This window comes from Ranitomeya imitator, chromosome 2 (assembly GCF_032444005.1).
Source record: "Ranitomeya imitator isolate aRanImi1 chromosome 2, aRanImi1.pri, whole genome shotgun sequence".
NCBI classification, from domain to species: Eukaryota; Metazoa; Chordata; class Amphibia; order Anura; family Dendrobatidae; genus Ranitomeya; species Ranitomeya imitator.
Window position 1 is genome coordinate 427,915,872 of NC_091283.1, and position 13,672 is coordinate 427,929,543.

Consider the following 13,672-nt stretch of genomic DNA (forward strand, 5'->3'; position numbering starts at 1 on the left):
GAAGCCCTATCTCATGCAGATGACGGAGTTGACATTTGGTGGCCATTAGCGAGCAGAATAAGACAGGAACGTCTTGCAACATAGTTGGAACTTTAGAGGCTTTTTGAGGGTCAGTGAGGAGAGGGGAAAAATACCGTAAAGGAACTGAAGACTGGGTTTCAAGCTCTGACCTCTTCTACCCCTTCTTTCTTTTTGCCTTAGGTGGATCCCAGAGCCATATCCGTTCTAGCAAAATGGCAGAATTCCTATAGCATCAAAGTAATCCTGCAAGAACTGCGGCGTCTAATGATGTCCAAAGAAAATATGAAACTTCCACAGCCCCCCGAAGGACAATGTTACAGCAATTGAGAAACAAAACAAACAAAAAAAATGAATGAAACAAAACAAAAAAAACGAGAAAAGAGAAAAATTGTTCATGCCCAATTTAAAAGGAATTTAAGCTCTCGTCATTTTCCAACTGTAGTAAAAAAATTTAGATACATCTTGTAGACCTCAGACGTACTGGAAGTTTTCCCAAGATAACACCAGTTTATCTTGAGACGCTGTAAATTATACTAATATTTTTTTCCTCCCTCCCCTTCCATTTTTAAAACAGAAATCTTAAATTTGTGCTATAACGATAATCAAGTCTACATAGTCGACGTTCCGGTGTCAAGAGAAAAAAAAATATTTAAATTCTTCCTGTTTGCGTGCAGCGTGGCACATTATCTGACTGTGAAGCCTGTATCACACAATCACATTATTGCTGCAATTTATTTTTTACGATTTTCTTTTCCTCGCTATAGACTTTTTAGTTTCGAGCTGTTCAAGTCCATCAAGGCGTCGATTGTTTCCTCATTTCAGATTTATATTTTTTTTTTTTTCTGCTATATATTTTTTTTGTGTGTCCAGTTTTCAGACTGGGTTTCATGGACTACTAATGAGAATGCGTGCTAACTTGGGTCATCCCTACCCTCCCTTTGTGTCGTCTCTAATAAATGCTGGATGTGGCAGATTGTGAGTGTGGTAATTTCATTAAACATCGCGACACTGATGGGTGGTGGCACGGTTCTTGCACTGGTCCGAACACATGTTATGACTTATGGGAAAACCTACCTTTATTCAGGCTTGAGGTTCAGTCCTGCAGTCAGGATTCTCTGGGAGCGGACACACGTGGTCACATGCCGACTAGACGTGCACAGCCTCTCAATGCAAATGGATTGAGCGAGTTTGGACACGTCTAGTTGTATTGTGTCTGGAAGTATTCTTCCATACTTGTGGTCGCAAGACCGCCCACTCCCGATGCTGAAGAATCCTCACAGCGCTCACTGAAATCAGCAGCATGTCGATTTATTTTACTTTTTTTTTGTCACCCATAGAAAGCAATAAAGTGAAGGGAAAAAAAAAAAACGCAGAAATGGGTGTTTTGAACTCGGGCTTCTTCCTCCCAAGAGAGCAGATTTTGGCTGCAGAAGAAGACAGCAAAACGATGCATGTTAACATAGCCTTAGTCTGTGTTCTCACAATAAGTATCTGTTGTGTTTTTGATACTGCAGTATTTCTGCACCAATTACGGTAGCTTATTAAGGTTTTTTTTAATAGTGTTTTTAGTACATTTTTCAGTATGCAAATTTTCTCATTTTTGTGATGTCTGACCATATTTTATAGTAAAGGTTAGAGAATGACAGAGGGATGAAAAGAATCGTGTGGTTCTCCACCTCGCAGGCCCTGCGTTACACTATTATACCTATTTGCAGAGCTCCTTTATGTTTCTATTGCTATAAGATGAACATTCTTGGATGCAGCTCTTTCATGTCTCTTTTGTCATATGCATGTCATGTACAATGTTGAAGATGGTGCAGAAAATAAAGTTGAAGAAAATTCATTAAGTTGCTTCATCTTCACCATCTGAACATAGAAAAGGATGTGTGGACAGAGCGACCGATTTGTCAGTATCATGGCCATAGTTTTCGGTTTCGTTGGTTTTGATCTGCTTTTATTTGACTCTTATCACAGGGTCTATTCTTACTGGATGAGTAAATGTCACTTTATTTATGGCTTCTACTTTGTACACTGTCTGTATATGTGGACAGTGGTTGATCCATCAGCATTACGGCCTGAGTTTCCATATTTTCCAAAATTTTAGTTTTCACCAATTTGGTTTTGATCAGCTCTTATTACTGGATCTACCCTTACGGGATGAGAACATGTCTCTTTATCTGCGGCTTCTGCTTCATACACAGGCTGCTCTGTGCTCCAATACTGGCTGCTTCACACCTTGTGGTCCGAAAATCAACTTCTGGGTCTAGACATCAACTTTTAGATTCCAGACTAATACAGTTAACTTCTACTGATGTGATGTAACCCAGTTGGACTGAAAAAAAAAAGATTCTTGGCACTTCTGTTTGTTTGTGAACTATTCTCAGAATTAATGTATGAAACTCTGATCTTGAAAATGATGAATAATTGAATCACAACATCTATTAGAAAGCTTTTGAAGGGATCACGCACAGTTGTGTTACCCAAACCCAACAAAGATTGGGGCTGGATGATGTATTATATTATTGCTAATTTTGGATTATACGAGGGGCGATCCAAAAGTAATGATAATCAATACTAAACACAATGAATATAGTCAAAAAATAAATTTATTTTTCTACATAGTCTCCTAACAAGTCTATACATTTAGTCCATCTCTTTTCTAAGCTTAGAATTCCCTTTGAAAAAAATTCTTGATCTTGACCCTCAAAAAAATCCCCAACAGCGGTTATCACGTCGCTATTGTCGTCAAATTTCTTGCCCCGGAGGTGTTCATTGAGCCGAGGAAAGAGAAAGAAGTCACTGGGGGCTAGATCTGGTGAATAGGGGGGGGTGTTCCACCAGTTCAAAGCCCGCTTCTTGAATGGTAGCCATGGCAACAGCAGCTTTGTGAGCCGGCGCGTTATCTTGGTGAAACAACACTCCAGCCCGCAGTTTGCCGCGCCTTTTCTCCTTGATAGCCTCCCGCAATCTTCTTATTTGTTCTGCGTAGTAGGAGCCCGTAATAGTGGCTCCCTTCTCCAAATAGTCCACCATAATAATTCCTTCAGCGTCCCAAAAAACGGACGCCATAACCTTCCCTGCTGAGCTTGACACTTTGAATTTCTTCGGTGTCGGTTCGTCGGCTCGTTTCCATGTCATCGATTGTTGTTTAGTTTCGGGATCAAAGTGGTGGATCCAGGTCTCGTCCATGGTCAAAAAACGTGACAAAAAATTTTTCCTTGTCTGCTTGGAACTTTTCGAGATTTGCTATTGAAATGTCAACTCGTTTCTTCTTTTGTTCGTCGGTTAACATTTTTGGCACCCAACGCTTTGAGACCTTTCTCATATGCAATTCTTTTGCAAGGATTCTTTGAATACTGCCATATGAGATCCCTGTGACCTCAGCTACATGCCTGATAGTCACTCTTCGATCTGCCAATACAACTTCTTCAACTTTTTTCACGTTTTCTTCATTGAGGGACGTGGATGGGCGTCCTTCACGATGTTCATTTTCCGTCGATGTTCTTCCCAGCTTAAATTCCTTGGCCCAGCGTGCAACTGTGGAATATGGAGGAGAAGAGTCCCCCAATGTTTCCACCAAGTCGCTGTGTATGTCTTTCGTAGTCATTTTTTTCAAGCAGAGGTATTTGATGACAGCTCTGAGCTCGTTTTTTTCCATTTTGATGTTCACTCCTCGGCAGTTCATATTCAAATGAATGTAGCTCCCGAGAATCGTGGTCTATTTAAGTAATTTTTTTTCCTGGACTAGTGGGTACCTAAGAGAGAAGAAAACATTTTATTTTAATTTCTGTGTGCAATAGAAATAACCGATTATCATTACTTTTGGATCGCCCCTCGTAAATGCTTATTAACAATGATACCAGACAGGTTACAAAACTTTCTGCCAGAGATCTTCACACCAAATTAATTGGGCTCTATCGCACCACCGTATAGGTCTGCACGGCAATAGCGCAACTACAGTTTTGGCAAGACAAGATAAACATCCAACCTCCATGCCTCTTGGTCAGCATCAAGTATTCAGTTAAATTCCATGGAAACACTTAAACGGAGTGTCACCTCCAGAATGCATTTTAACCATAATTATACAATGCTTTAGGGTACTTGGCCTTCTAGAAAAACAAAATCACTGGCGCTGTGCCTGTTACTGGTACAGTGCTTGAGAACAGTACATTTAATGCCTTTGCAAATGAAGTGGCTTCAGTGCACCCTTGCAATGGTGAAGAGCTCAGTGCACTGTTACATCCCCAAAATTTGCATCCCCTTCTTCCAATGGACATTCATTTCCTAGAGTGCCGATGCTCACTGCACTGAGAGAGGGAGTGGTTGGAGAATGTGCTACTACTGACTTTGTCGCATTACTGAATAGCTGCTTATCCCCACTTCCACCAGTGATAATATTTTAGCCACCTATATACAGATGTTTCTAACAAAATTAGAATATCATCAAAAAGTTAATTTTTCAGTTCTTCAATGCAAAAAGTGAAACTCCTATTATATAGTCATTACAAACAGAGTGATCTATTTCAAGTGTTTATTTCTGTTAATGATGATTGTGGCTTACAGCCAATGAAAACCCAAGTCATTTTCTCAGTAAATTAGAATAATTAAAAAAAAAAAAAAAACACCTGCAAAGGCTTCCTAAATGTTTAAAAAGGTCTCTTAGTCTGCTTCAGTAGACTCCACAATCATGGGGAAGACTGCTGACTTGACACATGTCCAGAAGGCAGTCGTTGACACACTCCACAAGGAGGCTAAGTCACAAAAGGACAAAAGGTCATTGCTAAACAAGCCGGCTGTTCAGAGTGCTGTATCCAAGCATATTAATGGAAAGTTGAGTGGAAGGAAAAAGTGGAAGAAAAAGGTGCACAAGCAAATGGGATAACCGCAGCCTTGAATGGATTGTTAGGAAAAGGCCATTCACAAGGAGTGGACAACACACAGACGTATAATAATCTTTATAATAATCTTTATTCTTATATAGCGCTAACATATTCTGCAGCGCTTTACAGTTTGCACACATTATCATCACTGTCCCCGTTGGGGCTCACAATCTAAATTCCCTATCAGTATGTCTTTTTGAATGTGGGAGGAAACCGGAGTACCCGGAGGAAACCCACGCAAACACGGAGAGAACATACAAACACTTTGCAGATGTTTTCCTTGGTGGGGTTTGAACCCACGACTTCAGTGCTGCAAGGTTGCTGTGCTATCCACTGCGCCACCATGCTGCCCCGACGTATCCAGGACATGGGCTACAAGTGTCGCATTCCTTGTGTCAAGCCACTCATGACCAATAGACAACACCAGAAGGGTGTTACCTGGGCCAAGGAGAAAAAAAACTGGACTGTTGCTCGGTGTTCCGAGGTGTCGTTTTCAGATAAAAGTAAACTTTGCATTTCATTTGGAAAACAAGGTCCCAGAGTCTGGAGGAAGAGTGGAGAGGCCACAATCCAAGCTGCTTTAGGTCTATTGTGAAGTTTCCACAATCAGTGGTGGTTTGGGGAGCCATGTCATCTGCTGGTGTAGGTCCACTGTGTTTTATCAATACCAACGTCAGCACAGCCATCTACGAGGAAATTTTAGATCACTTCATGCTTCCAAGTGCCGACAAGCTTTTTGGAAATGTAAATTTCATTCTCCAGCAGGACTTGGCATCTGTCCACACTGCCAAAAGTACCAATACCTGGTGTAAAAACAACAGTATCACTGTGCTTGATTGGCAGCAAAGTTGCCTGACTTTAACCCCATAGAGAATCTATTGGGTATTGTCAAGAGGAAGATGAGCTGAAGGCTGCTATCAAAGCAACCTGGGCTTCCATAACACCTCAGCAGTGCCACAGGCTGATCGCCTCCATGCCATGCAGCATTGATGCAAAGTGAGCCCCGACCAAGTAGTGAGTGCATTTACTGAACATACATTTCAGTGGGCCAACATTTCGGACTTTAAAATCATTTTACAAGCTGGTGTTATAACGTATTCTAATTTACTGAGATAATTACTTTTGGGTTTTCATTGGCTGTAAGGCGTAATCATCAACATTAACTGAAATAAACACTTAAAATAGATTACTCTGTAATGACTGTATATAATATGAGTCACTTTTTGTATTAAAAAACTGAAATAAGTTAACTGCTAAAATGTTATCATTGGTAGCAGTGGTGATAATCACCTATTTGGTGATGCCATGAAGTCGGAAGACAGATTTTCTCCACTCTGAAGCCGATCGATACTCTTCCGGGTGTACAGGCACAGAGAGCAGCATCAGCAGAGAGGAGCCAGGGAGGCAAATGCACCCGAACCACTGTGCATGTCCGCAATGAACTGTTTGTGTGCTTGGCCAAGCTGGTTAGTGGTAGTGTACAAGCCCGCACACTTGGGGTAGTGTTTGTTTCGTGGAATAGAGTGCTGTAGATCAATATTAGGTAAAGCCCTAAGTATGCAAAATTCAGGGGCATAATGGTGCACCGAGCTCTTGGCCACTCCAAGGGTGCACCGAAGCTGCGTCATTTGCATGGACATTAAAAGTTATTGTCTTTGCTGCGAAGTCCCCTAATGCACTGTATAGTTAGTTTAAAAGGCATTTTGAGGGTGACAGATCTCTAAACTCTTTAAGACTTCACTCAGACATCCATGTTGTATTTTTTGGCATCAGTGTACAATCCGTGTACCGTCCGTATGTAATATTGAAAAGTACAGAAGAAGCTGGGAAATTCATTCATTTATTCATCCGTGAAAAACATTGATGATACAAGAACCATTTATTCATGTACTTTTGTAAACCCAGATGTATGAATGAGGCCAAAAACAGGCTTTTGGGACACTTTCCTGCTGTTCGTGCACACCTTATAAACGTCAGCTGCGACTTCAGCATCAATGGCCTTCTTCATGCCCCTATTACATTACAGGGTGGAACCAAAAGAGGGCTGCCACCCATTCTTTTTACTTGGGCTGTTAACACTTTATTCACTCTGCAAAAGTTAGCCCATGCCCTGCTTTGCCCATGCGCCATGGCATTTCTGAGATATGGAAAACATTTACAGCTATCCACCTTAGGGCTCATACTTACCTGCGAGAACCTCGGATGAGTCTCACATGTCAATGCCCGGCACTGCATCCGGCACTCGGATCGTGCGGCCGCATAGCAATACATGCAACCTCACGCTCCGCTCCTGAGTGCTGGGTGCAGTGCTGGGCATTGATGTGCAAGACTCATCCGAGTTTCTCGCAGGTAAGTATGAGCCCTAAATGAAAGTGTGGCTACCAGGAGAAAATTAACTACCGTAATTTCCTTCTGCATGAGTGTTCTGTCTTCCTCCACGTAGGATGCTGTGTGGATTCCAACATATGGCTAAACCTTCATCCACATCCCAGTAAACAGACTGTGTTGATGCTTAAGTCTTATTTATTAGGGTGATGATAACCAAAACTATAACGTTGAACAACAATGGTGGACAGTATTCATAGTAGATGATCGAATAGTGAATGATGTTGATGTACAAAGTGGATGTTCAGTGAATAATCATAGTGGATGACTGATCATAGTGGATGACTGGTGAAAAACTGTAAAGAATAACAGCATTTCAGTATATGCACATACAGGGTGCAATCACATAAATAACTGGGACATTACAGCAAGAATTATACAGAGTGCATTACACAGTAATTCTAACAGCACTGCCCTATTCTATACAAGAATGCATCTATCTACATGCAGAGTACACCTGAACCTAACTGCAAGCTGCAAAGCACATCTGCCTAACTATATCTGACTATAGGAGCTGCATAAGGCTTAAATACTAACACAAACATAAGATGCATTAAACCTTTATAAACGTACCGAGATCCGTTAGGACAGGGGTAAGAAAGTAAGCGAGACAGGAGCACGTGTGCCTCTCTGCAGATCTGAGGAAAAATGGCTACTGAAGCTTGTCTTCACAAGAAGAATGTGGGCGGAACTAACCCATAAGACATTGCTCTTAGGAGGGAAAGGTTGGTAAACAACATGAAAAGTAGGCAACTGATGACCTCCAGTGGCCACAACTTGAATAACATGATAATTAACTGCACATTAAGATGGGCAGAACAATGAGTAATGGGGGCGATGCACAGAGCGGCTTCTGTCACCACTCGTTATACTGTAATCAAATCCCGGCACTTTGATTGACAGCTGGATCTGCAGAGCATCTGTAAGCTGGCCCCTGGTGGTAGTCACGTAAGTGGGCCACCCTCTCCACGTCCGGGCCAGTTACAGGATATTTAGGCTATATTCACACTTAGCGGTTTTTACCGCGGAACCGCCGCGATTTTGATGCTGCGCGTCCGCAGCAGTTTCCATAGCGTTTACAGTAACATGGAAACCCTATGGAAACCGCAAACCGCTGTGCACATGCTGCGGGAAAAACCGCGCGGGAACGCAGCGGTTTACAACCCGCAGCATGTCACTTCTTTGTGCAGAATCGCTGCGATTCTGCACCCATAGGAATACATTGAACCGCTTACTTCCCGCATGGGGCTGTGCCCACGTTGCGGGAAGTAAGCGGATAATGTGCGGGTGGTACCCGGGGTGGAGGAGAGGAGACTCTCCTCCAGGCCCTGGGAACCATATTTGGGGTTAAAAAATAAAAAATCTGGTTATACTCACCCTCTGATGTCCGGAGCTCCTGGGCGCTGCACGCGGCCGTCCGGTCAGAGTTGCTGTGCGACCAGGACCTGCGGTGACGTCGCGGTCACATGACCGTGACGTCACGAAGGGTCCTTCTCCCACAGCATCTTAGGAACCGGACCGCCGGGTGCAGCGCCCAGGAGATCCGGACATCAGAGGGTGAGTATAACCAATTTTTATTATTTTTAACATTACTATTGATGCTGCATATTGCTGCATATGCAGCATCAATAGTATAGGCGGAAACCCGCAGCGCAAAACGCGGAACAAACCGCGATAAATCTGCAGGGAGAACCGCAGTTGTTTTGCCCTGCAGATTTATCAAATCCGCTGCGGGAGAACCCGCAGGGACCCGACGCAAGGTGTGAACATAGCCTTAGTGTTCTTGGCAGGTGTGATGGTACCGCCACTTCCATCGTCGTTTCCAATGCACTTGGTGCAATCTCATTCCCTTTTACCTTTTCGATCAATAAGCCAGACCAGTGCTCATAAGCAATGTCCATTTTATACTCGGATAAATTGGGGATAACAGGTTACACCTTCGCCTCATCACTCTTCAACACAATACGCCGGTTCCATTGGAACAAGTTGGACTTGCCTGAGTTTTCTTAACGGTAGGGACATACGGGTCCACGTGTAACACTATAATCCTAGTACTTGGAGCTTTAGCTAAGTAAGTCCCACGGCTCACTAGTTGAGATTAAGCTCCCTGTTTTAGCACTCACAGCGGGGTGCTACCTTTTCCTAAAGGCCCCCTTTTCCACTGGACCATACTTTTCCTGGACTTATAAGCTTTCCTTTTCTGCAAGAGTCCCCATTTGCCTCTGATGTCCTGCAGCCTCTGCAACCAGCTTCTTTCCTTGCAGAGCAGAGGCGTAGCTAGGTTTTTGGTTCATGGGGAGAAGCTTCTGAGTGGGCCCCTAACCAGATAACCTTGAATACAACTGGGTGATGCACCCTAATACTGGAGGAAAATCTCGGCAGATGACCGCGCTGTTGCTGAAAAGAATTTCTATACAAAAAGCAACATATTATTTCTAAAGCACCCCTCTATAATATAATGCTGGCTGCAAGTGCCCTAGAAGACTGCCCACCTTTTGCTCCCTAGAAAGTAATATTGCCCTGCGTGCCCCTTTGACAGTCACAGTGACCTGAGGTTTCCTATAACAATAAGTGCCCGCTTAGCATTGAATAATGTCCTGAGTCTCCCCCCTGTACAGCTCCCTATACACAGCATGATGCAACAAGAAGCCTCCTCACTGTAGTGTACCCCCACACAGTACACTGACCCCTTAGTAGCCCCCAAACTGCTTGATGACCCCAACACTGTGTGGTGACCCCTTCACTGTAATCCCCACACTGTATGATGGCCCCCGAGACAGCCTCCATATAATATAATGTGCCAGATAGTCCTCAAAATAGTATAATACATTCCCCATAGGCCTGTATAGTATAATACATCCCCATGGGCCTGTATAGTATAATACATCCCCATGGGCCTGTATAGTATAATACATCCCCATGGGCCTGTATAGTATAATACATTCCCCATAGACCTGTATAGTATAATGCACTCCCCATAGGCCTGTATAGTATAATGCACTCCCCATAGGCCTGTACAGTATAATGCACTTCCCATAGGCCTGTACAGTATAATGCACTTCCCATAGGCCTGTACAGTATAATGCACTTCCCATAGGCAGCCAGTACAGTATAATACACCCCCATTAGGGAGCCTATATAATATAATGCACCCCCATTAGGCAGTCTGTATAGTATAATGCACCCCCATTAGGCAGTCTGTATAGTATAATGCACCCCCATTAGGCAGTCTGTATAGTATAATGCACCCCCATTAGGCAGTCTGTATAGTGTAATGCAACCCCATTAGGCAGTCTGTATAGTATAATGCACCCCCATGATGCAGCCTGTATAGTATAATGCACCCCCATGATGCAGCCTGTATAGTATAATGCACCCCCATTAGGCAGTCTGTATAGTATAATGCACCCCCATTAGGCAGCCTGTATAGTATAATGCACCCCCATTAGGCAGCCAGTAAAATATAATGCACCCCCATTAGGCAGCCTGTATAGTATAATGCACCCCCATGATGCAGCCTGTATAGTATAATGCACCCCCATTATGCAGCCTGTATAGTATAATGCACCCCCATTAGGCAGTCTGTATAGTATAATGCACCCCCATTAGGCAGCCAGTAAAATATAATGCACCCCCATTAGGCAGCCTGTATAGTATAATGCACCCCCATGATGCAGCCTGTATAGTATAATGCACCCCTATTAAGCAGCCTGTATAGTATAATGCACCCCCATTAGGCAGCCAGTAAAATATAATGCACCCCCATTAGGCAGCCTGTATAGTATAATGCACCCCCATGATGCAGCCTGTATAGTATAATGCACCCCCATTAGGCAGTCTGTATAGTATAATGCACCCCCATTAGGCAGTCTGTATAGTATAATGCACCCCCATTAGGCAGTCTGTATAGTATAATGCACCCCCATTAGGCAGTCTGTATAGTGTAATGCAACCCCATTAGGCAGTCTGTATAGTATAATGCACCCCCATGATGCAGCCTGTATAGTATAATGCACCCCCATTAGGCAGTCTGTATAGTATAATGCACCCCCATTAGGCAGCCAGTAAAATATAATGCACCCCCATTAGGCAGCCTGTATAGTATAATGCACCCCCATGATGCAGCCTGTATAGTATAATGCACCCCTATTAAGCAGCCTGTATAGTATAATGCACCCCCATTAGGCAGCCTGTATAGTATAATGCACCCCCATTAGGCAGCCAGTAAAATATAATGCACCCCCATTATGCAGCCTGTATAGTATAATGCACCCCCATTAGGCAGTCTGTATAGTATAATGCACCCCCATTAGGCAGTCTGTATAGTATAATGCCCCCCTATTAAGCAGCCTGTATAGTATAATGCACCCCCATTAGGCAGCCAGTATAGTATAATGCACCCCCATTAGGCAGCTTATATAGTATAATTCACCCCATTAGGCAGCTTGTATAGTATAATGCACCCTTATTAGGCAGCCAGTACAATATCATTCACCCCCATTAGGTAGCCTATATAATATAATGCACCCCCATTAGGCAGTCTGTATAGTATAATGCATCCCCATGAGGCAGCCTGTATAGTATAATGCCCCCCTATTAAGCAGCCTGTATAGTATAATGCACCCCCATTAGGCAGCCAGTATAGTATAATGCACCCCCATTAGGCAGCTTATATAGTATAATTCACCCCATTAGGCAGCTTGTATAGTATAATGCACCCTTATTAGGCAGCCAGTACAATATCATTCACCCCCATTAGGTAGCCTATATAATATAATGCACCCCCATTAGGCAGTCTGTATAGTATAATGCATCCCCATGAGGCAGCCTGTATAGTATAATGCACCCCCATTAGGCAGCCTGTATAGTATAATGCACCCCCCATTAGGCAGTCTGTATAGTATAATGCACCCCCATTAGGCAGCCTGTATAGTATAATGCACCCCCATTAGGCAGCTTATATAGTATAATTCACCCCATTAGGCAGCCAGTACAATATAATGCACCCCCATTAGCAGCCAGTACAATATAATGCACCCTTATTAGGCAACCAGTACAATATAATGCACCCCCATTAGGCAGTCTGTATAGTATAATGCATCCCCATGAGGCAGCCTGTATAGTATAATGCACCCCCATTAGGCAGCCTGTATAGTATAATGCACCCCCATTAGGCAGCCTGTATAGTATAATGCACCTCCCATTAGGCAGTCTGTATAGTATAATGCACCCACATTAGGCAGCAAGTAAAATATTATAATGCACCCCCATTAGGCAGCCTGTATAGTATAATGCACCCCCATTAGGCAGCCAGTACAATATAATGCACCCCCATTAGGCAGCCTGTATAGTATAATGCACCCCCATTAGGCAGCTAGTACAATATAATGCACCCCCATTAGGCAGCCTGTATAGTATAATGCACCACCATTGGGCAGCCTGTATAGTATAATGCACCCCCCATTAGGCAGCCTGTATAGTATAATGCACCCCCATTAGGCAGCCTGTATAGTTTAATGCACCCCCATTAGGCAGTCTGTATAGTATAATGCACCCCCATTAGGCAGCCTGTATAGTATAATGCACCCCCATTAGGCAGCTAGTACAATATAATGCACCCCCATTAGGCAGCCTGTATAGTATAATGCACCACCATTGGGCAGCCTGTATAGTATAATGCACCCCCCATTAGGCAGCCTGTATAGTATAATGCACCCCCATTAGGCAGCCTGTATAGTTTAATGCACCCCCATTAGGCAGTCTGTATAGTATAATGCACCCCCATTAGGCAGTCTGTATAGTATAATGCACCCCCATTAGGCAGCTAGTACAATATAATGCACCCCCATTAGGCAGCCTGTATAGTATAATGCACCCCCATTGGGCAGCTTGTATAGTATAATGCACCCCCCATTAGGCAGCCTGTATAGTATAATGCACCCCCATTAGGCAGCCTGTATAGTTTAATGCACCCCCATTAGGCAGTCTGTATAGTATAATGCACCCCCCATTAGGCAGCCTGTATAGTATAATGCACCCCCATTAGGCAGTCTGTATAGTATAATGCACCCCCATTAGGCAGCCTGTATAGTATAATGCACCCCCATTAGGCAGCTTATATAGTATAATTCACCCCATTAGGCAGCCAGTACAATATAATGCACCCCCATTAGCAGCCAGTACAATATAATGCACCCTTATTAGGCAACCAGTACAATATAATGCACCCCCATTAGGCAGTCTGTATAGTATAATGCATCCCCATGAGGCAGCCTGTATAGTATAATGCACCCCCATTAGGCAGCCTGTATAGTATAATGCACCCCCATTAGGCAGCCTGTATAGTATAATGCACCTCCCATTAGGCAGTCTGTATAGTATAATGC

At 43.4% G+C, this 13,672-nt stretch overlaps 1 protein-coding gene across 1 annotated transcript in view; it reads left to right on the forward strand.

The window, feature by feature from the left end:
* The window catches only part of UBE2V1 (ubiquitin conjugating enzyme E2 V1), a 49,606-nt gene extending 48,614 nt beyond the window's left edge, over positions 1 to 992 (forward strand). The window contains exon 4 of the mRNA XM_069750867.1: positions 202 to 992. Coding sequence (XP_069606968.1) covers positions 202 to 348 — 147 coding nt within the window. The 3' untranslated portion in view covers positions 349 to 992. The remainder of the gene's footprint in view (positions 1 to 201) is intronic.
* Positions 993 to 13,672: the final 12,680 nt, after the last annotated feature.